Source organism: Chelon labrosus, assembly GCF_963514085.1.
Source record: "Chelon labrosus genome assembly, chromosome: 13".
In the NCBI taxonomy this organism is placed as follows: Eukaryota; Metazoa; Chordata; class Actinopteri; order Mugiliformes; family Mugilidae; genus Chelon; species Chelon labrosus.
Genome location: NC_140346.1, coordinates 28,977,038 through 29,003,803, shown reverse-complemented (window position 1 = coordinate 29,003,803; position 26,766 = coordinate 28,977,038). Strand labels below are relative to the sequence as shown.

Below are 26,766 nucleotides of genomic sequence, written 5' to 3'. Positions count from 1 at the left end.
GTGTGTGTGTGTGACCTGGGTGTCTCAGGTTTCTCTGTGTGGACAGTGTCTCGGCGTCTCGTCCTGAACTGTGTGGATCTGGTCCCAGGATCAATACAAACACTGATCTGAGGGTTGTAAACAGACACATGGACACTGAACGCCTTCCAGGTCCCTGTGGCTAGGCCCCGCCCATTTAAGCCCCCATCCCCTTTAAGCCCCGCCCACATAGTCCTTCAGGTAAACGCACAGGGAACGATTAACTGCATGAGTCGCTCCCATTGGTCCAGATTAGCTCAACTTCACGTCTCCAGAGGTTTATTCATCGTATCATCACTGCAACTCAACGTTCATGGTCCTTTAGGCCACGCCTCCTGTCAACCACAGACCAACAGAACAACCTCGCCAAAATAAAAGTCTCTTTCCAGAAAGGGAACACTGACGTAAACATTCTTATTTTTATTCGTGCAGCCCTTAGAGAGGATTTAATAAAGTGAACCGTCAGCTCAGGTGGATGAAAAGCTGCTCAGAGGCCGTTCTGCTGATTTTAAACAGCTGAGCTGACTCACCACGGCTTTAAGCTTTTTAAAGGAACCGCTGGGTTCAGACGGAAAAACTACAGGGGGAGACTCTACATACGAAGAGGAGCCGGATCTGATGGATCTGATGGATCTGATGGATCGAACCACATCTGGAGGAGCTCAACACCTCAGTCCAGATGTTGAGGAAGGTCTAAATGAATCTGACTGGCTCTGGTTGAAGATAAATGATGATGTCGTCATGTGACCAGACTGAGAAGTTTCCTCCTGATGAATCCAGGAAGTGATCTGAGGTCAAACTGAAACGACCATCAGACAAGCAACGACCAATCAGGAGCCAGCGCTGCGTCCACCCCACTAGAGACACGTCCATGCCACTAGAGACACGTCCATGCCACTAGAGACACGTCCACCCCACTAGAAACACGTCCACCCCACTAGAGACACGTCCACACCACTAGAGACATGTCCACGTCACTAGAGACACGTCCACCCCACTAGAGACACGTCCATGTCACTAGAGACATGTCCACCCCACTGGAGACACGTCCACATGAAGAACTAACATGTGTTTGGCTCAAAGGTTCGAGGCAGCAACAAGAGACAAACAAACTGCAGGTCCCAGGATGCACCACTCTGGTGACACACACTTCAGTCAAACTGTCTCTCTGACTTCTTGTCTGTCCACTTTCTGTCTCCTTGACTTCCTGTCTGTCCCTCTGACCTCTTGTCTGTCTCTCTGTCTCCCTGTCTGTCTCTTAACCCTCGTCCTGCTCCGTCTCGTGTCGGTCTCGCTGTGTCGTCTTTTGTCCATTCACTGTCTCACCTCTCCCTGTCCATCTCTACCTGTCTGTCCACCTCTGTCTGTCTGTCTGTCCACCTCTGTGTGTTTTGCTGCATCAGTCCTCTCTCAGCGTTTCGCCCCATCCCATAATAACCACACCTTAGAGCTGCATTCAGGATGAGAGCGGCGGGATACTGCAGCACCCTTCCACCCTCCATCCCTCCATCCATCCATCCTCCATCCATCCATCATCCCTTCATCCCTCATCCCTCCATCCCTCTGCAGGGACTCCCTCTCAGTAAACTTCCATCCCTCCTTCATCCCTCCTTCATCCCTCCTTCATCCCTCCATCCCTCCGTGTCCTACCTGCCGGTGCTTTCTCTTTGCCCTCCATCTCCTGCTGTTTTCTCTCTTTCCGTCCTCAGTCAGCTGTTATCACGCAGCGTCGTTCCTCAGTGAAGATGATCACTGATCGATACCGGAGGATGATGAAGAGGAGGATGAGGATGAGGAAGGAGGGAGGCACCGCGGGAAAAGAAAAACAAACCGCGGAGTCTTCTCTGGAATCCTCCACCTTCTTCTTCTCTTCTTCTTCTTCTTCGTCGTTTATTCCTTCCTGCTGCGGACGTTGAGGCTCGTGCGTTCACCTGTGCCGCGTCCGCGCGCTGCTCTCTCTCTCTCTCTCTCTCTCTCTCTCTCTCTCTCTGCTCGCGCCGTGTTGCTGCAGCTCGAGCCAGGAGTGACGTCACCGCCGGAGGTGTTTTTTAAGGTGACGTGATGAAGATGAAGATGAAGATGAAGATGAGGAAGGGGGTAGCCTACTCCGCCGCAGGGCATCACGGGAGAATGCGTAGAGGGAATCGAACCCGCAACCTTTTCTTACCTTAAACCAAGACTAAACCACGCCCCTTCCAAAACACAGGTGCCACCGCACATGCGCACTAGCTACACTATAATGTAAGAGCAGTGACGTCACGGTGACAGGACGTTAAACTAAACCAGGAAGTAAATAATAAAATGCTGATGAAATTAAAAAGAAAATTTAAAAGTTGCCATGATGTCTGAGGCTAACTAACTAGGCTAACTAACTAGGCTAACTAGGCTAATTGCTATCATGCTAACGCTACATTCAGATGACAGCAGATGGCCATAGCTTTTGTTGCTCATAGTGTGAACATGTAGCAATACCACCAGCAACCAGTAGATGGCAACACAACATTTCTTTGATTGTAACTTTAACTGTTTAAAAGTTGCCATGATGTTTAAGGTGACTGAGGTTAATTAACTAGGCTAGCAGGCTAATGCTTCACACTAGCATTGACAAAGCAACTAGCTACAACGATATGGAGCTAAAACAACTAGACCGAGCCCAGTACTTATCAAAGATGAGTTAGCTTCTACGTTTTTGGACGTTGTGTTATTAACCAGCTGACATAATATTATTTACTAGTTGTATGACGTCATCGTAGACGAGCTCGTGAGCAACACATCAACAGCAACTGGACACTTGTCACTGCTTGTAGCTATTTGTTGCTCATGTGAACGTAGCTTAACAAGACGTTGTCCCATTGTTCATCTCAGGTTGCAATAACACCAGTGACCACTAGATGGCGACACAACTTAGGGTTTATTTGACTTTATTTATTTAAAAATGCTAAATTATTAACAAACAAGTAACAAAAGGTGACTTCCACTAGACTAGTTTCTGTTCTTTTGGTCTCTTATACTGTATTAAATAATTCATTCATTCATTCATGTGTGTTCAGTCGTGGAACATATACCAGCTGTCGTCGGGTGAGAGGCGGAGTGTTCTGAGAGTTTATTTAGTTCAGCAGTTTCAGAATGATCTGGGAGAAATGTTTAGAGACATTTAGGACACAGACAGACAGACAGAGGTGGACAGGGAGATATGAGACAGTAAATGGACAAAAGAAGGCAGTGAGACAGACAAGAGACATGGACGAGAAGGTAAAGAAGCAGGACGAGGGTTAAGAGACAGATGGACATGTATGAAGACATGGAGACATGGAGGATGTTCCAGAAACTCTCGATGTGGCTCAAACACTTGTCAAAGGTCAGAGGTCAGAGGTGAGAATGTGTTGTTGTGAAGACGACAAACATTAAAACCCCTGACAGGTGAAGGGAATCATGGGAAACCTCTGGAGTTCCCACCTAGAGGTTGGTGAGGACCTCCTCCCCATGGCAGCGACACTAAAACTGCTTAGTGTGAGAAGGTGTCGACTCCCCATCCAAACTCCCCCGCATCCAAAAATGATCCAGACAGAAACTCCTCCCCTCAACCCACTTCAGAACCAACATCCTGGTCCCTCAGCAGTTTGTTTTGAGACTTACACAGTGTTAGGCAGGTAGTTTTAATGTTGTGTTGAACAGTCCTGAAACCAGTTAGAGCAACAACATACACTGATCAACCACAACGTTCCTAATATTGTGTAGGTGACTCATCAGAGAATGGACATGGGCCTTCTGACGGTGTGCTGTGGTGTCTGGCAACAGAATGTTGTTAGTGGGGGGGGTGGGGGGGCCTGGTCTGGTCTAGGTGGGTGCTACATGTCTAAGTAACATCCACACCAATGAATGCCAGGTCCAGAAGTTTCCCAGCAGAACACTGAACTGTCACAAGATGGTCGATGTTATTTACTTCTCCTGTCAGTGGTCATAATGTTGTGGCTGATTGATGTACATGGACTTGGTACAGCCAGGTATCCCAGAATGCATTTCAAATACACTGAGCGTCCTCCAGAGTCTGGAGTCCAAACTACCAAGTATTAAAGTTGGAAGTCTGCAGACGTGGTCTTCTTCTTCTTCTTCTTCTTCTTCTGTAGTTAATAAACCAGTCTACAGGTGCCTCCACCTACTGGACAGGTGCGTACGTCTGTTTTGTCCATTTCCTGATGAGATCAGGTGAGATGATGCTTTCAATGCTCTCTGATCTGTCAGGATAATCTAAAGAACATCCTGTAGTGTGTGCAGGTTTCAGATTAGTCTCAACTGAATGATCGTCTGTGTCTCGTCTGGATCGTCACATGATCAACACTCGACCAATCACAGAGCTGAACCGACGTCTAGTCTCCTCATTGTAATCAGTGATTTTTGTTTTTGCAGCATATGTTGTGTTTCTATTTGGAGGGTGATGGATGGTTTCCTGTTGGCACGGCAACAAGAACAGCTGAGCATGAAGAAAAAAACCCCAACAGGAAGCAGAGACGGAGAGCAGGTGGAGGACAGGTGCTGAGACGACAGGAGGCAGAACAGAAGGACGGAGGAGGGTGGTGCATTTGAGGTTAACACAGAGAGTGGGAATATCAGACACTCTGCTGAAGTAAACGTTGACTCTGGGCAGAGACCAGAACCAGAACCAGAACCAGACTTAAAGCTCTGAACGTGAAGTGGTCTGAGACAGAGAACAGGAGGCAGACGGGAGTGTGACTTATTTTATCAAGTGATATTTACAACAGTGGTTCCACGTCACAGGAGGAGATAGAGTCGCTGTGTTTGTACAAACGGCAGCCCCCCCCCCCCCCCCGACCCCCCCAACCTCTCGCTGGCGCCCCCTTGTGACGACGAGAGGAAACTGTTTAAATATGAAGCAGCAGACAGATTTAAAGTTTCTAAACGTGTCTTCAGACCTGACTGAAGCTTCATATGTGATATAATCCCTGAACATAACGTCAACACCTCTTCAACACACCAACGTCATTGTTTTATGCTGCAGCGTCTACTGAGTGCACCAGACCACCACTGACGTTTATGCAAAAGATCATTTTTGCACACAAGCAACTAACTTTTGCAAATTCTTAGAATTTAGAAAATAAAGAAAAGTTTGGATCTTTATGCTAAAGATGAATCCAACAAGAGATCTTCAGCAGCCTGGAGGTCAGACTAACGTTTCCAGACACAAACATATTTTGTGCAGTAGAGTCTACCGAGCCAATCAGATCACGTGGGCGGGGCTTAACGTGGGTTAGTAGCAGCCATATACGTCATCTGAGGCTCTGATTGGTTGGAGGACGATCCAGTTGATGAAGATATTTCTGTCTCTGGATCAGAATGAAATCAACAACTTTTGGTGACAACGATTTGAAAACACGATGTACGATGAGGAACTTCTTTCTGCTTAATTAATCAGTCACATGTCGTCAGAACAAGAAACGTTTAGAAACGTATCGTAACATCTTTCACAGCTAAAAGACGTTTTGGAGTGTTGTACTTTTCATCTCAGGAGGTTAAATGCTCAGATTAGTTTTTCAGGTTCAGTCAAAATCTGAGTGGAGTTCCCCAGGGCTCCGTTCTGGGCCCATTTTTATCCCCCTCCCCCGCCCGCCCCCCAACACCAGGAAGGAGCTGCCGTCTGAAGGGTAAACTATACAAGTCAACATTGCATAAAGAAATCCATCATCAGAATAAAGCAGCAAGGATACAGAAAACTCAAAGGTCACAGTCGAAAGGTTCTGACGGAGCAGAGAGGAGTAAGGTCGAAGGTTTACACTGATTACATTTCCACCGAGCAGGAGTGTGCGGCACTTTGATGGTGTGAGTGAGTTAGTGTTGGTTTGTGGGAGTGATTCATTCTGGATTCAGCGTCTCGATGCTACATGATGTCGACATGTGTGTTTGTTCTGTCTGTATTTTCACTAATTGCACTTGAGGATGAGGACATGGAGATCACGTTACCGCTCAAAGGTCTGCAGGATAGCTCTATGATTACTGGCTTGTTTTTTTTTTCTGGAAATATTTGAGACTTTAAAAACACAAAGACAAAAAAAAAAAAACCTGACCCGACTTCAAAGTCAACCAGCTCTGAACCATCTGAACGTATCATGTCTTAGAGTCTGTGCAGGTTTCATGAAGCTCAACGATTCAAACAATTACCCTCAAGAATGAACTGTAAGCCCCACCCCTTTTCATCAGTGGTCCAATCAGAGCTCAGCAGTCTCTAAAAGTCTCTGAGTCTTTGTCTCTAAAATCTGAGTCTTTCCATCTTGTTCCAACATCTGGATCATGTCTCCAAGTCAACCAGCAGCTGTTGATGGTTCTGATCCAGCGGTAGGTAGAGATCCATTAGAGACAGCAGCTGCTACAATATTCTACTGACCACATGATGGCGCTGCTGATTTACAGAATTGTATCTGAGCTCCTAGAGGAGCTTGTGGAGTATTGTTGACGTAGGACCTTCATAGGTTTAAGGAATTTAACGGTTTTCATGTCAAAAGGTTTTTCTCAAACAACTGCTTCTAGCGACTGCTGAGCTCATCTGACGACTACTTCAGTGTTGGGTCGGTGCCCGGCTCCTCCTTCACAACGACCCCAAGCTACGATTGGTCAGGGCCCAACAAGTTCACCTGACCAGACTCAGGAGTCTGCAGTCTCATCTTCTAACCCACCGAGCCCCCAGGTCTGAGCTCGTTAGGACGACAAAACCCCGTCGCAGACTTTACCGATGACATCGTGAGCTGGCTGAGGTGAAGCCGAGTCAGAGAGAAGCAGCTGAAATAATAATCATCATCATCATCATCATCATCATCATCAGGTTAAATAAACACATGTGATACGTGTAAAACTAAAGGAGGTGGCAGGAGGTGAAGTCACATTCTGGGACACTTTACCCGACCGTGGTCATAATGCAGCACGTTAACCTGAGTGTTCGGAGCAGAGGAGGTGGCGGACGACGGCGGCGACGGCTCATTTACATACACGGCTCTGATTGGCTGTTTACAATACACAAATAAAAACAAGAAGAAGAAGAGCTACAGCGATTGGTCAGTGAATCAGAATGTACCGACTTTTACTCTATTCCTACGTCGGAGCTGTGAGCCTGGGACGGTGGGGGCACTGGTTTGAATCCCTTCCATGTCCACGGCTGAAGCCCCTTTGAACAAAATACCTAAGGTTTGGTTCTCTGCCTTTAACAGTTTAAACTGTTCCCTTGACGCGTTGTTTGGATGCTGAAATAGATTAAATAGATTAAAACCTTCTCATCCAGTGGCTCTACTTTATTTTTAACTCTTAGTCTTTGTTTCCTCATCAGAGACAGTTTCTCTCCGTCTCTGTCTCAAACCAGCGTTTGATGGTTTTCTTAAAGAAACATTCTCAATACTTTCCAGACTGACTGACCTCCATGTCTTAAAGATATGATGGACTTTGGTTCTTGAGTGGTTCTTGTCATAATATTGATTAGAACATCAGTCAATCAGAGAACCGTGGACCAACTCTACCTCTGCAGCAACACGACTGATGGTCTCCAAGGAGGAAACCTTCAGTATCGACTAAATGAAACTGGCATTCATTGGAGAAATGACTCCCCTCCAGTCATTTAGAGCTGAAGAGTCTTTTAGAAGCAGAACAAGTCCAGATGTCTTCGTCTGAGCTTGGGTTTTAAGGATGAACTAGGAACCTGGGCGACTGAGAACCAACTGTCTTGTCGAGGCTCATCTGTTACTGGAAATGACTGAATCTAAAATCTAAAATATATTCTGGTTTGTTCCTTCATAGTAATTAATCTTTAATCTAGAAAATAATAAAGAGAACCCACTGGATGAGATGATGAGTCCAAACTTTGACCGTAACCTTGGACCACAGCTGATAGCACGGTTGTTGTTTTATTGATTCATTCAGAAATTACTCTGATTAATAAATAACCATCCTGTAGCAGTCTGTGGTCCCACGTGGAGATAAATTATATTCAAGCTATTTAAAGAAGATTAACTGCAGCTTTTCTATTCCTGATATATTCTTTCATCTGCACCGTCTACAGAAAGAAACAGATACTGGTTGAAAGCACTACATTAGATAATAATAACGGTCAAAGAACTGATGTTTCCTTTAGATATTAAACGATTTGAAGGAAACACAGCCACAGATTCTCTCTTTTAGATATGAAGATCATTTCTTAATGAACTAAACGACAGTTGCTGAGTCAGTCGCTGCAGCTCTGGATGATTTACATTTTAAAAAAAAAGAAAATCTTATAAAAAGTGTAAAGAAACAACCTGTGATTGGACAGGAGCTCTGTGTGAGAGCTTTTAAGGAGGAATCAGATCAAACTCCGTCGTGTTCTCAGGCTGCAGCTCCACCGGTTAATATACACCTTTAAAATGTGCAGTATGATCATCAGGTAAAGTGTCACCTGTCCACTGATATGATACATCGTCAGAGACCCGGAGGACACGACGTCCACCGTCCAGAGGAAAAAGTGTTTTTCTTTCTTTTGTTTTTTTTTTTTTTACATTCTGTGCAAAATTAGACGAAAAGTAGTCCACGAGTCAGCGTCAGTCTGCCTCTACACACTTCAGACTTCAGTCTTCTATTTACAGTTAGCTTCTAAGACGTTAGTACCATCGTCCCCGAGCGGGGCTAAGACATTCCTCAGAGAGACAAAATCCACCTTAAGACTCAACTCCGAGACGTCAGAGCTGCTTCACCAGAGATTAAAATGTCAGTTTGAGGAGCAGCGTTTACATTCATCTCCGGTTGTTGCTGCCAGGAATATCGAAAATGACCTGAACCTCAAAACGTGCAAAAGTGTGGGAAACCCGATTAAATGAAAGCACAGCACCGAGCACCTCAACAGAAAAGATCCAAACCAAGGACAACGTCAGAGTCTGGGAGTCGTGTTCCAGACGGGAACTCAACAAAGACTCTAGAGCAGATGCTAATGGAGCTGCTAGTGGTAGATGCTAATAGCTAGCATGTCAGTGCAGTTTGATTTTACACATAGACCTCTAAGTGGGAGCTAGCAACCTTTAGCAGATCAATAACAGCAGCTACAACAATATTAAAGACTTTAACATCTTCTCTAATTAATAAACCTGAACTTTGTGACCATTAGTGTCGTTAGGTAGTTCATCTCAAAGTCAGACGTTATGAGAAAACACTAAGAAAGCAGCAGTGATGTCACTAGAATATACTTTGAATCAGGAGTGGATTCATTTTTCTCATTTCCAGGATCCCTGATGATTACGTTAAACCCCCGTCAACAGTTGTTCTGTCTTAAGGTGGATTTTGTCTTTTCCTTCGTTTTTAAAAACAACCCGCTGCTATTCAGCTGTGTATTTAAAAGGCCTTCAGCAGGTAAAGACACAGGGCACACAGTGAAAGAGGAGGGGAGAGGGGAGAGGGAATAGAAAAATAAAAAATAAAAAACTGTGGCAGACACGATTAAGACGATCACCTCACTTCACTCTGTGGCATAAAACATAAAGTAAAAAATAAAGGTTTCAGAGGAGGCGGGGAGAAGGAAGGCAGAGGAAGAGGAGGAAGAGGAGGTTTCTCAGTCTCAGAAGAACTTGTCGTCGATGCGGAAGTGTGGTCGCGTGACGTCGTCCGGGTTGATGAAGACCGAGATGGACTTCCCCGGATTCTCCGTCACGAGCTGCTGGAGCTTCTTGGCGAGCCGGTCGTCGGGCTGGTTCTCTCCGCCGGCGTCGGACTGCGGCGACGGCAGGTTGCTGGAGCTGCCTCGCCACTGCAGTTCCACCGTCAGCCTGTTGGCGGCCTTGGCATGCTCGATGGTGGTGCGGAGGTGCTCGGCCGGGTCGGAGCGCACCGAGGAGAGTTTGCGGGCGTGCAGCATGGCCGTCTCGTCCGACAGGTGCTCCAGCATGTTGCACTGGGGGATGAAGTAGTTGGGACACATCTTGTTGACGAGGCAGTGCTGCAGGTCGTCGATCAGGCCCAGCAGGAAGTGGGCGGAGAAGTCGTCCTGCGCCAGGTAGTTGGAGGGCAAGCGGTCGCAGGCCCAGAGCATGATGCTGCGGAGGTGGTAGGGGCTGATGGCTTTGGGCCGGGACAGCAGCTTGATGATGATGGCTTTGCAGGCCTGGTACGCCTGCATCAGGCTGGACGAGATGCACTTCTTCAGCTGCACCTCGCTGCGGGCGAACGACAGGCGCCACTCGTTCTCCTTGCGGCCTTTGAAGGAGCAGGCGGGAACGAGGTAGAAGCCGCTGATCACCTCCTCCTCCGTGATCTTCCCGTCCCAGAAGTGGTTCTCCATCAGCCAGCTCTGAGCGACGGCCGGCCAGCCTTTAAACGACACCACGGGGACGATGTCGTAGAGCATCCGGCTGCTGCCCACCCCCAGGATGACGGAGATGATGGTCCCGTTCCTCTCCACCTTCTCCACTCTCGGCATCCCCCTCTGCGGCTTCTTCTGCACCTCCAGCAGCACCAGCGAGATGGACTGGTAGAACCAGTCGGCCACCAGCGTTGGAGAGAAGAAGTAGTTGGTGGTGCCGTTGATGTGGTCGACGATGGTGCAGCAGTCCTTCCACTTGTTGATGGTTCCTTCGTCAAAGAGGCGAAGGCTGAGCCAGGAGTGGCCCAGAGCCGAGTGCCTCATGTCCAGGGTCACCGGCTGGTTGCGGTCGTGGAGCTTTAGCGCCGGGACCAGCAGAGTGAAGTCCATGTCGTAGTCTGTGCCGCGGGCGTAGACGCTCAGCTCGTCCAGGTCCATGTCCACCACACCTTCACGAACGCCTCCAGACAGGAGGAGGTACTCATTGGCTACCGGCAGCTTCTGGTCCAACTTCTGGACCATTCCTGAGACACAGAGGAGGAGAAACGGGTTAAAGAACTGGAACTGGACTATATTTAATATCAAGACAGAGAACTGAGAAGTGAAGCGTTGCTTTGTGTCAAAACATCCGTCTCAGAAGGATCAGTCCACTTCAAACTCCCAGGTTCTACCCTTTGGAGAACCTGGGAGTTGTCAGTGTGTCACAGACAACAACTCAACAAAGACTCTTTAGACCTGATGCTAATGGAGATGCTAATAGCTAGCATGTCTTCATGCTTCCCAGCAGAATGTTTGTGCTCATTTAGACCTCTAACCTCTAAAACTAAACCAGGCAGATTTCCAGTAATGTTTCGCTCTAAGTGGGTGTTAGCAACCTTTAGCAGTGGTTAGCATCATAGCATGAAGGTTGAGGGTTCTAAACCAACACTCTAAACAACCTAGTTAGTTATTTTTATAGCAAAACCACGAAATGAGATAAGATAACCTTGCTTTCCTGGAGTTTTATTTGGTCGGCGGTCAAAGACTCTGGTAACTCCTGATCTGATTGGTCCAGATCTTTGCTGGAGAAGAACCGGTTCTGTAAAACTCTCTTTTTTACTTCTAGCAGTTCTGAACCAGGTCACATGACGCTCCGGCCTCGTTTGGACTTTTCAGATGAGCTTTATTGTCGGTCAGTTTTTTTTTTCTGGAACCTTTTCGGGCCTTTGAGTTCACCCTCGGACACTGGACTGAATCTGTCTGGACGTTTTTTTTTCAGCTCTGTTGAACCCATACTCTGTTCCTGGCTGAGTTCCCGATGGTGGAGTTGAGCGGACGCAGAGGTTTCCACCTCAGGTTGCTCGTTTTAAATCTTTGTAGAAATAATACATGAAAAGTTAAGACGGTTTGTTTTCAGTCTTTAACGCCAGGATTCAACCATAACTGTAGGATCAGTAAACACTTATGTCAGCCTCACAGTGTTCCAACGTTGCTCAGGGTCCAGTAAATGTCCTCCAGTAAAACACCAAGCATTTAATCTATGAAGGCACAATGTACGCTGCATTAGAATCTCATTAGAATCTCCATTAGAAGCACATATTTACCATAACTTAGCTTTCATGTACTAGCCATACCGTCACAACAAAACAGCTTTTGATTGACACCTCAGTGGACCCAACAGCCGACACGCCTGGTGCCATTGTCTGTAGGACTAAATATAATTTAAAAACAAAGACATTAAATGCTTCTTTGTCCTGGCGCTCAGGTCCAGCAGCAGTGTTGACTTTTAAAACCAAGCCTGTCCTCCAAACGGTTCAAGGACACCTTTACATTTACGTATGTCAAGTCTTTACAGACAGATCATCACAACAATCCTCCTGTTTCCTGGTTTTACTCCCGTGTCTCACACGTCTCTGTTGATGTCTAAGCAGACATGAACGATGGCGGCGTTTCTTTGCTTCCTGGCTTTAGCTTCTTGTTCCAGAACCAAGCGACGCTGCCAAGATTTGTTCCAACTCTTCAGAAACACTGAGGCGTTAGGAGCAGGAAGGTAAAACGGACCAGAACATCTACATGGTCCTGGTCTGGAGTGGATCAGAACCAGAGACAGGAGGAAGAAGAGGAGGAGGAGGAGGAAGAAGAAGAAGAAGAAGAGAAAGAAGGGAAAGAGTAGGAACCTGAGGAGGACGAAGAGGAAGATGATGAGGAAAAGGAAGAAGAAAACGAGAATGTGAAAGGAGGAGGAGGATGAGAAGAGGAAGATGAGGAGAAAGAGGAGGAGAAATACAAAGAGAAGAAGAAAGAAGGAGAAGTAGAGAAAGAGAAAGAGGAAGAAGAGGAGGAAAAAGAGGAAGAGAAAGCAGAAAAGGAGAAGGAGCTGCGTTCAGGGAAGGGCTGCTTGATTTTGGAAAAAATGAGAATCACGATTTTTTTGGTCAAGATTGAAATCACGATTCTTCAAACGATTCTTTTTGAGTTTGAAAATAAAATGCATTTATTCGGCATTTCGGCAAAAAAACTCACAGTAACCCCCCCCCCGTTCAATTTGGGAGAGACCCAGAGGTGAACTGTCCCCCGCGCCCCCCTCCCCTTTCCCTTTCTCACGCACACCTTCTGTGCACGGCACCTTCTCAGAAAGCAGGGTGTTGCAGGTCAACACGCACACACACACAGAGCTCGTGGGAGCGACTGAATTGCGCATGCGCGCATCTTTCAGAAAAACCTCACAGACAACGAAAAATGGCAAAAGAATCGTTCCAACTCGATTTTCTTAATTTGGAGATCGTTTGAACCAAGAATCGAAATCGTGATCAAAATTCGATTAATTGCACAGCCCTAGTTCAGGGACAGACCCAGGATGGGAAACGTTAGACTCCTCCGTCTGGTTCAGATTTACTGGAAACTTCTCTGAAGATGAATCGATAAAGAAATAAAACAAGAACATTATGGGATGTGTTCAGGGTCATGTTGTTCAATAAGAACAGATTCTCTACGGTCATTTAAACTCCTGGAAACCAGGATGCTTTCCTCCATTTTGTGTCCCACTGGTCAAATAATGGACGAGTTAAAGATTAAAGATCAATAATGTTTGTTAGTCTTTCAGTTAAAACCAACAAACACCTGAAAGCATCAACATGAGGAGGAACCGTGGGACCCTGAACGCATCACTGGTCCAGGTGGAGCAGCATCCACCTGGACGCACCTGCTCCGCGGAGCCGAGCGGGTGGAGCCGCTTCGGGCTTCGACCACCCGCAGTGTCTCATCGGTCGGTACCGGTACCGGGCCCGGTGTGTGTGTGTGTGTGTGTGTGTGTGTGTGTGTGTGTGTGTGTGTGTCCTCACCCAGCATGGAGAAGATGAAGTCCTTGGCCGTGTGGATCTCCAGAGCCCGCTGGTCGTCGTACTCCCGCTGGTCGTGTTTGCTGAACTCCTGGATGAGCCGGTTCAGGTCCTCCATGCGGGCCGCCGACCTGAAGTCGAGCTCGGGCCCGCCGCCGCCGCCACCGTGCGGGAGTCGTCCGGCGGCGGCCATGGTGGGGCTGTTCCCGAGGCTGCCCACCGAGCCAGCCCGACCGGAGAGAGCAGGGGCCGCCATCTTTCCTCCTCGCGCTCACACACACAACAGGTTCACCGCTGCCGAGACGACCGCTGCTGCTGCTGGTCTGTTCAGAGCCGAGCCGAACCGAACCGAGCCGAGCCGAGCCTGACCACACCAAATACAAGCACCGGAAACAGCCGCGCCACTTCCGCTACTTACTGCCTTCAAAATAAACGCTTGATTTGTTTTTATTTCATTTAGTTCATTAAAATTAATAAAGTCTCATCTTATTTTATCTTGTTATTACTAATATGTCTTTACTCCACGTGCTGTTCTACTTTTTGTTTTTCCCTTTTAACTCCAGTTTGAGCCACTTTTGTCAGCGTTTGTTGATTTTAAACATAAATCAATTTATATTAATAAGCAGATTAATAAACATTTAAATAAAGAGCATTATTTTAATCGTTGTTACTCAATCACTTGTATTCCTATGCTTTACTTTGAAATTCTTGACCGGATGTTGTGGTTCGTGTTGTTGAGGCTGCTTTTATTTTGGTGTCCATATTGTGGAATGCTTCCGGCCGCCAGGTGGCGCTGGCTGGTAGTGGTCAGCTGGTCAGCTCCTCTCGGAGGTCCGTGTTGACCCGGAAGTGATCGATTCGTTGGGATCACTGGGCTCCAACGGGTCCAACATGGAGTCCGTCCTGCTCAGCTTGACCAGAGAACATGATGTACAGAGCTCCATGTAGCGGACGCAGATTAGTTCCCACAGCCGCAGAGAAGCAGCCTTCTCCGGCTGACACACAGACGGAGCTCCGCTGCTTGGAGCTAGCTCTGTTAGCTTCGCTGTTAGCTTCGCTGTTAGCTTCTGTGTTAGCTCAGACTGGGGGCTAAACGTTAGCTGCTGGCTAACAGAGGAATCTGCTGCCTCTGTGTTTATTCTAGAAAGTTTAACCTGCTTCACTTTGTGTGAATGTGTCGTTTAATTTATTTATTTATGACACTTTTCACTATTTACAGCTGTCACTTCACGTATTAGTGTATGTTATAGAATATTAAACATCTTTTCATCCATGCTTGTTTTTTTGTTTTGTTTTTGTCTTTACTGTTAAATTTTGACTCTACAAATAATTTATAAATAATAAATAAAAAGAAACAAAGCTCTGTTATGTGTTCCTAATATTTTGTCGTAGTAGTCAGTGGGCTAGGCTAAATAACAAACACTTTCCTGCATCTGTTTGTTAAAACCGTCTGTAAAACTGTTTCTGAACATAGAATAGAATAGAATAGAAATCCTTTATTGTCACTATACACATGTACAATGAGATTAAAAGCCAACTCCAATGACAGTGTAAAAAAATAAACAATACAATACAAACATGGGTAATATACAGTGAAGATAAATATAAACATGAAGTAATAGTACAAAAAAAAAGGGAGGTAAGGTGCGCAGTGTTAAATATATATTATTCCACATTATGGTAAGAGGTGTTGCAGTGTTTTTCAGTAATGACTGAGGAGAGTCTGGGGGTTGGGGTGGTTGGACTGTAAAATCAGTGCATGTGAGAGTTCATAGTGGTTATCGCTCTAGGGAAGATCTGTTTTAAATCTGTTTGTTTTGGACCTGATGCACCTGTAGCGCCTCCCTGAGGGCAACAGGTGCATCAGGTCAGAGCCGGGGTGGGAGCTGTCTTTGGTGATAGTTAAGGCTCTGCTGAGGCAGCCGGACGTGTAAACATGTACCTTAACTTTAGTTAGGAGGAGTCATCTGATCTCAACATGTCCAGAAACACAGCTGTGCAGCGTGGTGAAGACTTGTCGACTGCATGTGACAGCTGTTGATGTTTTATCAGGACGTTGACAACGTTTACATCAGAGGAAACCAGACTGAGAAGCAGAATGACCAACATCTATCTGTGTCATGTCCAGACTTCCTGTCGTCCTCACAACCATCCAACTAACAATATAAAGAACATATTCCACAGTATTCAGGTGTTAATAAGTCCAACTACTTATTGGTACAACAAGCTTGAAATATAAACCTTTTACCTTTATCCCCACACCCATCACCCCAGGAAATACAACCAAATGAAATATAAAGAGATAAACAATCACAAAATAAAACCATTAATTAAACGACCCCCACCAGAGTAAAAAGAGACAATTTAATATTAATGATGGTTTTGATTCATGTATTTTAGGTCATAAATGTAGAATCTAAAGAAAGAGACTGACAGAGAAATAAAAAGATCTTTAGCTTTTCAAAAATCATGGCAGCGATTGTTGTTGATGTGTTTCTGACGTGTTGTTAAGATGATGTTAACACATCTTTAACACGTGGTGAATGAACACGCTAACAACACGCTAACAACACGCTAACAGCTTCTTCTCTGAGCTGTTTCTCTTTCATACAGACATGGTGAGTTCAGAACCTCAGGATGTTGATTCCCTTCACGCCGACACACACCATCTCCCTCAGCTTCTCCAGAGGAAACCTTAAAATCACATTGTCATCGTAGTCATCGTAGTCCTGGGTCCTCTTGGTCGTCTCTATGAGGTCGAGCATCCAGGAGAACTCGTTCTGAACGACGGTTGGAACGTCTCGTTGGATGTTTCTCCAGTTGGTCGCCTGAGGATGAGAAACAGATGACCTTTAACCTTCCTGTCTCCTCCCTCTGGTTCATGATGATGTTCTTTTACTCTGGAAAGGAGCTCGTCTTCTTTATTTGAATTATTTACTAAATGGTGGATTCTCATAATATTGCTACGCCTACAACGGCACCAAGAATCTCAACTAAACTAAAACAGTGTCATTAGGTTTTATATATCGTGTTTTATAAAAGTAAACAGGGTCAATATTAAACCTGTCCATTGTTAGAAAACTTGACTTTGTTCACAGTAAACAAAGATATTTAATGACTTTACTGACCACTGACTTTATAGATGAAGAAATCCAGAGCTTCTACATCACAGGTGACCAGAAGAGCTGGAACTTCATCAGGAAGACCTGCACAAAAACAGGAGAAGAAACTTTATGAAGATATAAAAACTTTAAGAGTCATTAAGAATGTTCTTAATTTCTCAAAACATCAGATGATGTTCACACAAGTCCTGAAAGTAGACAAAGAGAATCCAACCAAACACATGAAAACAAATATTAGACTAAATGAGCCAATATTACATATCAGAGAGGAGCTCCTCTAGGATCCAATCAGAGTCCATGTGTTCAGAAGTGTTTCCATCAATGTAATGAGACTCAGGTGTGGTTCAGTTCCTGGTTTAGTTTCAATAAATCAGGGATTTGTCTCAGTCTGATCTTCACAACACATGTTTGTGGACAAAGGAGCTTTCTGAGGAGCTCAGAGAAAGAGTTGTTGTTGCTCATCAGGCTGGAAAAGGTTCCAGAACCATCTCTAAAGAGTTTGGAACCCACAAATAATCCACAGTCAGACAGATTGAAGACGACTGTTCCCCTCCACAGGAGTGGTCCACCAACAAAGATCACTCCATAATAGTCTGAGAGGTCCCAAAGGAACCCAGGGGAACTTCTAAGCAGCTAAAGGCCTCTCTCTCATTGGCTGATGTTAATGTTGATGAATCCACTGAACAACCATGGTGTGATGGACAAAGACACTGCTCTCCAAGAAGAACATTTCTAAACATCATGTGGACAAGACAGAAGACTATTGGGACAATGTTTAGTGGACAGATGAGACCAAAGTAGAATAGTTTGGTTTAAATGAGATGAACCAACACTGCATCATTCCAGCATCAGAACCTCATCCCTCCATCAAACATTATAATGATGAAGGAAGCAGCTCTGTTCGTCTACCTCTACCTCTTCCCTGAACTTTAACTCAAACATATTTCAGGTTCTCTGTCCCTTCATCTCTTTCTGTTGATGAGATGAAGTCATGTCTTCATGTCTCAGTTCTTACCATTCAAGGCGCTGACCAGCATGTAAACAATCTTCTTCACATCTGAGGAGACGTTAGAAACCTCCAGGACGTCCAGGAAGGAGGAGACGGTCTGATTCTGAGGACGCTCATACGTCCCTTTACTGAACTGATCCAGCTGTGAGGAGAACATCATCATCATCATCAGTATTATTATTAAAGTGTCTGCTTCTACATTTAAAACTGTATTTTCTCACTGATCCAGGTTTAGCTCCAGGATCTAAACCAGACCAGATGTCAATCATCTCACCGTCTCCTCCAGCTCAGAGAGGTCGTCCTGGTTCTTCAGGACCTCACAGAGTTTCTTCAACAGCTCATGATGGGTCGACTCAGGAAGATCTGCCAGCGGCTGCATTGTAGATAGTTTCATCTCCAACTCTGCAGGAAACAGCTTCAAGTTTCAGCTCATATCATATGACCTTCAGGCGATAAAAACCTAAACTTCCCATCAGTCATTTAGAGCTGTTGAAAGTGAAAACAGTGACAGTGAAACAGAAAGACGGAGGTGTTCTGTACCTGAAACTCTTCCCCTGAACATAGATTTCTTTCTTCATCAAGCTGACAGGTTCAGTTAGTCTGTACAGCATGCATGTTCCACAATCGAAGTTTCCTCCACCACCAATGTTTCCTCCAGCGTCCATGTATCCTCCACCCACGTCGACATTCACATCAGTCCTTGACACAGAAATGAAGTCCTTCACCAGCACTCTCTCTTCACAATCTGGGAGGAGGTTGACAATAAAAACACAACTTCTTTCTTTCTTTCTTTCTTTCTTTCTTTCTTTCTTTGTGTCAGACTACTCACATAGTTCCGGCAATTTTTCCTCCTCCAACAGTTGTGGCAGTTTGATGTTCAGAGGTTTATACGTTGGAACTTCAAAGAATCCCTTCTTGCCGACTTTGACCAGCGTCATCAGCTCCATGTTCAGCAGTAGGTTCTTGTTGGGGATGAGGGTTTTTTCAGCTCCCAGAGCCTCCACAACTTTTCTGGTTTCAACCTCAAAAATCTTCTGAGGACACAGAACGAGAAGAACAGTTTAAACTGAACAGATCTTCTGCTTCAGACGCCAGAAGAGGTTTTATTTGATAAGTTTAGTTTCTGGTTATGGTTTGTGATTAATCTCAGAAATTAAACTCATAACCTGCTCAGCGACAGCTCCATCACCTCCATCATTAAAGGGACAATCAGTTAATAATTATAATCCAGCATTCACAGAAAAACATTTAAATCAAGATCAACTTTTCTAACCATTTGTTGACCATAAGTTTTCTCACCTGTCTGAACAGGGTTTTCTTACCTTTCTGCTCCAGTTAAAGCTCAGTAACTAGTATCAGCTGTCTGCTCACATCAGTTTGTGTGTCGTTGTTTCTCTGCAGCCTTTTATACGTGACGCCACCGCAATACTGTCGACATAAACATGATCGGAAAATTACTGCAAACTGGCATAAAGATTTTACTAATAATAGTTTTTGCATAATTATATATTCCATTTTAAAGCAAGAAACAACAACTAGACAAAAGTAATTAAATAGAATAAACAGATAAATAAATAAAATAAACTACATACACTGTCGGGCGGGACAGTGGTGTGGTGGTCATCACTGAAGCCTCACAGCAGAAGGTTCTGGGTTCTAATCCATGGGCCGACTGGTTCCTTTCTGTGTGTATTCTGCATGTTCTCCCTGTGTCTGCGTGGGTTCTCTCCAGGTTCTCCAGCTTCCTCCCACCGTCCAAAGACATGCTGGTTAGGTTCATTGGTGATTCTAAATTGGCCGTAGGTGTGAGTGTCTCTCTGTGTTAGCCCTGTGATAGACTGGAGACCTGTCCAGGGTGGACCCCCCTCTAGACCAATGACAGCTAGGATAGACTAGAGACCTGTACAGGGTGGACCCCCCCCCCCCCCCCCAGACCAATGACAGCTGGGATAGACTGGAGACCTGTCCAGGATGGAACCAAATTAATAATCTATGAGTCTATGTTTGTCACTACATACCCTATCTGGTCTTGTTTTATGTGGTTATTTAAATAAAGTTTAAAAAGAAACAACAACTTCTGCGTTGACCCAGAAATGAAGGCCTCATTGTGTTTGTCCCCAAGATGTAACAATGTCTGTACGCGCTGACGTATCATGGAGGGGAAATCCTGTCCCATCCCATCCTGTTCCAACCTCTAATCAAAAGTCTTTGTATAATCCTGAGCCTGTTTACATTCTTTTACTTTCAGTTGATCCATGATGTCTTTCCTTGTGTGCCTCTCCAGTGTTTCATCCAGTCTTTGTTCAGTGTTTTATTTATTCATACTGGAATATTTTGTTCCTGCTGGTTTTTGACTTTATTCTTATTTTCCTGCTTCGTCTTCTCGTCGTTTTCTGGGACGTTGAGTTATCAGCTTTGTATTTTTTAGGATGTTTGAAGCAACACTCCTTTTCCTACAGTAAGTACTTCTCAGATATTAATCCACTTTAGAAAAGATGAACATGAAGAACTTATATGTGTTTAAATGACCTGAAACCTTCAAGACTCAACACAGGATCTAATAACAGCAACCGTCTCTCAGATAAATGAAGAAAATGAAGCAGCAGCAAGTTGAAATACTGACGATGGTCTTTAATACGTTGAATCAGTCTGAATCAGAATACTTAAAAGATATATTTCTACCTTTAGTTTTCTTGGTGTTATTATTTCATTATTTTTTCACAAAATCCTCGTGACTTATCTCTTTTAGGATTGGCTCAGGCCGGCACGTGTTCTATTAGTGGAACTTTTGGTCTGACCGCCATTTACTAATACACATCATCCATTCATCTTTATTTCAATCTGCTTGGAGTTACAGAATAAACTCAAGTTCTCTCTTATTCTTGGGAAATACCATCCCAGGAAACTTTGATTACAATCTGTTGGATCGAAGAATTCAGAATGGTCGCTGCTGGTTCCTACACGAGGTGCAACGCGTTGCTCGGCATGACTTTGCTAATCGTGTGTTTTGTCGCCTATGTTGGTGAGTTTTATTTCCGAATTTTAACCAAACAGTGTTTATCTGATATACAGATGAGACAAAGTAGAATACTGATTTATAAAGTCAGAAAAGAGTTCTGTTCAGACTGCTCTTGTAAGTTTGAATGTGTTGAGACGAAGTCACGTGGTCGACAGCTAGGCTCTGTGAACACATGTTTCACCGGTGTCTCTGCTAATAGCTAACACATACAACAGTCATGTAGGCTGGTTACTGAGGAATGTTTTGGTACTGGTGTGATGGGGGTCTGCTTGAAACATGATGGTACAGTGGTCTGGTTCAGGGAGGTGTTATAAATGTCCGTCAGAACCGAGGCCAGCTGGTCCACACAATCCCTGAGTACTTTACCAGGAATGTTGTCTGGCTCTGCTGCCTTATCGGACATCGGACATCAGATCTTTTCTTTCTGTGGTGATGTTCAGCTCCTCAAACCTGCCAAAGAAATTGTTGAGGTCATTTAGACAGTCAGTGTCATCCTCGCAGGGAGTTTGGGTTCCCTTGTAGTTTGTGATCGCCCAGATACCGTGCCACAGATTCCTGGTGTTGTTTGGGTCGTGGAAAAACTCCTGGATTTTGGGTCCATGTGCAGACTTTCTTTCCTTATAGCCAGTTGAGATTTGCGCTCGCTGATCTTAGAGCCTCTACGTCACCAGATCTAAAGGCAGTGTTTGGTGCTTTCAGCACAGCATGTACAGTCAGTTCTGAGTTCCTTTTCGATGTTACTGTAGGCCAGGTCTAACGTTTTCTCTCCTTCTGGTTGAAAGACAGTTTTCATATTGACCTGATTAAACCCTGAAACTATGAAACCTCCCTCTGGATGAGTGCTTCTTAAGTCACTGATGGAACGGTAGAGATGTTGTAAAAATACAACTAGAACAAATGTCTCTCTTGAGACTTTTTGTGTCTACTAAAGACATCTTGTAGGATTAGGATAAACGTTTTAGGATTGATTTTAAGATTTTAGAGTTTGCATATAAATCACTGGATGGTCTGGTTCCAGTTTATCTTTAAAGGTCTCTCTGGTCTGATGAACACTGTTTTGTTTTTGTTCTTAGCTTGAAGCTCAGGTTAAAGCTTTAGCACCTCTACACATTAGGGCCGTCCCTGACTCTGCCTGTTTGTAAAGCCATGTTCCTGTGTCATAGAAATAGATAGGCCATAAGCTCCAACTTCCTCCATGTTAGTTGGCGGAGCTAGGGTCAAACTAAAACACTAAAACACAGGTCAAATAATTATCATTCAAGCAGGATTTATGTCATTTAGGTAGTTAATATAATGTTGATGAATTTTCAAGTGTCAAGTGTTTAGATAAGTTTCATCTTAGTTATTTGACACTATAGAAACAGGATGTGACATAATGGCGACCACCAGTTGCCATGCCAACCGCTCTGTAAAGCCGTCCTCTGGGACCGTGAGAGCTGTAAAAAACAAATGTAAATATAATCCAACATCTCCTTGTAAGTGTTGGAGGTAGAGCAGAGCGTAGTATGAATTAAACTAAAACATCAGTTTGACCAATGACAGGAAGTGTTAACTGGACATTAGGAGCTGATCTTTGACCCTTTAACCTCTGATCTGTGTCATTTATTCTCTCCTTCAGAAACAATAAACATGACAGCTGAAGCTGGACAGACTGTCTCTCTACCATGTCAAGCTCCAGATAAAGACCCTGTCAAAGTTGTAGAGTGGGACAGAACTGACCTGAAGACAGGTGGACATGTCTTTTTGTATCGAGATAAGAAATGTGATCCAAACTACCAGCATTCATCTTTTAAGGACCGAGTGAATCTGCCCGAAGGATGGAAGATGAATGGAGACGTGTCTTTGACTGTGAAGAACGTGACGACTAATGACAGTGGGACGTATGAGTGTTACGTGAAGACAGGAGACGTCAACATTAAAGTCTCAAGCATCAACCTCAACGTTGTTCCACCAGGTGAGTGAGTAGAGTTGAGTTTGTGTCTTTGTCTCTGATCAGAGCTGAAGCTGCTTCCTGGTTGTTGATGAGAGAGAGAAAGATCTCAGATCAGATGTTTGTGTTTTAGAAAGATGATGTTGATGAGAGTTTCTAGAAAACAGCTGAGAGAACAAATGGATTCTGTTCTGTTCTCTGACACTGTCTGCAGGAGACAAGGATGGAGGAGACAAGGATGGAGGAGACAATAGTGGAGGAGACAAGAGTGGAGGAGACAAGGATGGAGGAGACAAGGATGGAGGAGATGAGGATGGAGGAGCCAAGAGCAGAAGAACCAAGAGTGGAGGAGACAAGAGTGGATCTCTGATTGCTCTAATAGTTTGTCTGTCAGTTGTTGCTGTTGTTGCTGTTATTGTTGTCTTGATGATCCGCAGACACTGTCAACAACTACTGATCCGCAGAAACCGTCAACAACACCAGGATCCTCCCAGTCCTCCTCCTGATGTGATTGAAATTCATGCTGTTTAATCGTCTCAGATCAGATGAGCTCTGAGTGTCCTGTTGCTGTTTCTAGTGAAGTTTAACAACGTCCATCAGAGTCCAACCAGCAGGACTGTATCCAGACAAGAGGGACCAAATTATTCTAAATTATAAATTGGCGTTTTTTTTTTTGTTTTTTTTTTAAATTAAACTTAATTTGAACAGTAACTTAAAGTAATGAGTCCATCTCTGTTCATTCATTAACCTGCCTATGATTCCTCTTATATTCTCTGTCATGTAACATCATCAGATTCCACATGTACGCTTTAAGATAAGACATGTTTATTAATCCCACGTATGGCAAATTTCCTTGTCACAGTAGCACGGAATTTGGCAAATATATATATACAGAAAACAGTGACAACTTCGACAGGGAAAAAGTTACCAAAAACAAACACAAATACAAAATTTTGAAAAATATATACAAAAAATAACAATACTCTAAAATATAGAGAGAAAGAACTAGAAATATAAAGACATGCTGTATATACAGTGTGGTGGTGGAATCAACTTAAATAGTTGCTTAAACTTTGGAGAAAAAAAACTGTGAGTTGGTGAGGTAGTGGTTTGTGCAAAAAAGCAGATAAATTTGTGCAAAAAGACATTTTTTATTGACTCAGGCTGGTGTTGTACAGCCTGATGGCAGCTGGAATGAAGGTAGCGTTCCTTCTTGCAGCGTGGATGCAACAGTCTGCTGCTGAAAGAGCTGCTGAGGTCTGAAACAGTCTGATGCAGCGGCTGAGAGGAGTTAACATGACTGATGTCAGCTTGGCTAACATCCTCCTCTCACCCACCTCCTCCATGGAGTCCAGAGAGCAGTCCAGGACAGAGCCGGCCCGTCTGACCAGCTTGTTCAGTCTCTTCCTCTCTGAGCTCCCACTGCTCCAGCAGACCACTGCATACAGGATGGCAGAAGCCACCACAGAGTCATAGAAAGTCAGATATGTGTATCTATGACAGATGTATGTTTATCTTGCTGTTCTCTTCTCTCTTTCTTCTGTACCCGGCTGGCCTCAGGCAGATGGTTCCTCCATATGAGCTGGTTCTGCTCAAGGTTTCTTCCTGTTAAAAGGGAGTTTTTCTTGCCACCGTCATCTTCAGTCTGCTCTGGGGGTTTCAGGCCGGGTTTTGTAAAGCGTCTTGAGACGATTTGTATTGTTATTGACGCTATATAAATAAAACCGAATTGAATTGAAATGAATTATTCTGAGTTTGTGAGTATTAATCTCATTAACAGATTAAAACATCTCTACAAATTAAACCTGACAACAGACTGATGATCTGAATGAAGATCAGATGAACTGCTGAGAATTATAGATGATCAGATATCTATAATAATGTTCTGTACCATCTTTATGATGCTCCTATGGTTTCCTCTCTGATTCAGGGACACAACAGTTCAGTTAACTCACGCTTCAACAGGTGCCTCCATTTATTTGGTCTCAGTCTGGTGAATTTTACTGCAAGTCATTCCACTGTATTTGTTGTTCAGAATGGACTAATTGCAGTTCTGTTGTGTTCAGATTCTTATCTGATCAATAAACTGATCAATACAAATAACCACATGTGTTGATTTGTTGACTCTAGATGCAGGATGACAAAAGAAAAAGACCAAGAGGAGAGTAAAGAGTGTGGAGGTTTAATTCTTAAACAGATTTTAAACATATTTAACAAACTATATTGAACATACAACATCTTTAAGAATCTACATGACACTCTTTAAAAGCATGATCTTAGTCCCTTAAGGTCTGAAGGTTTGTAAATCTCTGTGAATATGACTTGCCTCAGTTTTCCTTCTTCTTTTCCAGTGTTTACATGGAGCCTCTCAGCCTTAAAGAAGAAGGCCACATTAGCCAGTCTGGTTCTCTGATAACTACATTTATTTGAATGAAACCACTCAGGCTTACATGTTGGGACTGTGTTTAAAACCTTCACACTGATGATTTTCAATAAATTAAACAAAGATACAAAACATTTTCACAACTGTCAGCTCAGGCCGAACAAGGAAGTCTCAGGTGTCTGATTTTCCTCAAATGCATCAGTTCCCAGACGATATGTTGGATCACCAACAGTCTCTTCACTTGCTGAGCACATCTGGAGAATCCAGCCAGAATCCGCCCTGCTGAAGTGCCCCTGAGCAGAACGCAGCCAGCTGGACCTCTGGAGAGGACAAGATGGCGTCCGTCAGTGCAGGATGAGTTTGAGCAGCCGATGGACGGATGGTCAGCTTCAGAGGAAGGAGGTGAAGACCTTCATCTCTGCTTCAGCGCTGGTAGGAGGAGGAGAGGATGATTTGACCTTCGACCCGCTGCGCTTCCTCCTGGCCCTGCGGTTCTTAAACCACACCTGAAAACAAGAAAGAGACAGAGAGAGAGATTTAGTGTTACGATGGTGAAGCAGGGACTTTAAATAAGATCAGAAATAATAAGAAAAATAAGAAATAAGCAGATTGAACATGTTGTAAAAATGGCTCCTTGACTGGTTTGGTCTCGTGTGTAAAACTGAAGTCTTGTCTAATTTACAGGTTTGATACTAAAACGTTGTAAAGAAACAAAGCTCACTGAGAATCTGTGCGTAAAATGCAGTTTGGAAACATTTACGCACAACGTGGAGCCTTTTACGCACGTTAATAACCACCACTCTGTTTGTCTCTCTGCAGCTTATTGATCATCTCGGACTCACCCTGACGGTCTCCTCGCTCAGCCCGGTGCTCCTCGCCACCTCAGCGCGCGCCTCCACCGCCGGGTAGTCGGTGAGCTCGAACAGAGCCTCCAGCTGTTTGGTCTGAGTGTCGGTGAACACCGTCCTCATCCGGGCCTTCTGGCGCGTCTGCGACGGGGCCTGGTGGAAACTGTTGTACCCCGCCATGGACTGAGCATCTGGTAAAATAAAAAGACAACAGGAAACATTTAGAGGGATGAGAAACAACAGCTGATGCTGAAAGTTGTGGTTTGACCAGAGAGGTTTAAGTTTTAAATGTGGACATACCTGCAGAGTCGTGGCTGAAGTGCATGTAAACTCCAGAGTTTGGATAAATCCCGGTGAAGTCGCGTCACCGAAGCTCAGCCCTCGGTACTGCACGCAGCCCGACACAAACACAGGGACAGGAACCGGGACCGGGACCGGTGCGGGAGCCCTGAAGCTCCCCGAGTCCAGACAGAACCCTCCGGGGATCCCCCGCAGATATCCATCAGAGGAAAACTCCTGCGGCTTGTGTCCAATCTGAGGAGAGAGGATGCGCTCGATGCTGAAGTCTGAAACTCTGCTTCCCTCCATGCTGCTGCTGCTGCTGCTGCTGCTGTGACCTCTGAGCTCTGGAGGTCCAACAGTGTCCAGTTTTTAAACCGAACCAAACACCTGAGACATGTTTAATCTGTTAATGAGGCTCATTGAAGTCAGGGTTTGATGGTGGAGCTTCAGTCAGACATGAAGAGGAATCTGGACTTTGATTTGACCCTGAGGGATGATGTGATGATGGGACTCAATATGC

The 26,766-nt window shown here is 44.7% G+C and overlaps 2 protein-coding genes across 2 annotated transcripts; one reads left to right on the top strand and one right to left on the bottom strand.

Moving 5' to 3' along the window:
* Positions 1–5,670: 5,670 nt before the first annotated feature.
* On the bottom strand, positions 5,671–14,010 carry LOC311498679 (nucleotidyltransferase MB21D2). Its single transcript, XM_084559375.1, has 2 exons — positions 13,657–14,010; positions 5,671–10,860 (listed from the first exon to the last, which is right to left on the bottom strand). The coding sequence occupies exons 1-2, from the start codon at positions 13,907–13,909 to the stop codon at positions 9,596–9,598; spliced, it is 1,518 nt and encodes a 505-aa protein (XP_084415501.1). The 5' UTR covers positions 13,910–14,010; the 3' UTR covers positions 5,671–9,595.
* Positions 14,011–22,029: 8,019 nt separating this feature from the next.
* On the top strand, positions 22,030–23,308 carry LOC311498118 (selection and upkeep of intraepithelial T-cells protein 1-like). The gene is made up of 2 exons (XM_084558561.1): positions 22,030–22,757; positions 22,948–23,308. Exons 1-2 carry the CDS (start codon positions 22,433–22,435, stop codon positions 23,262–23,264), a joined length of 642 nt encoding a protein of 213 aa, XP_084414687.1. The 5' UTR covers positions 22,030–22,432; the 3' UTR covers positions 23,265–23,308.
* Positions 23,309–26,766: the final 3,458 nt, after the last annotated feature.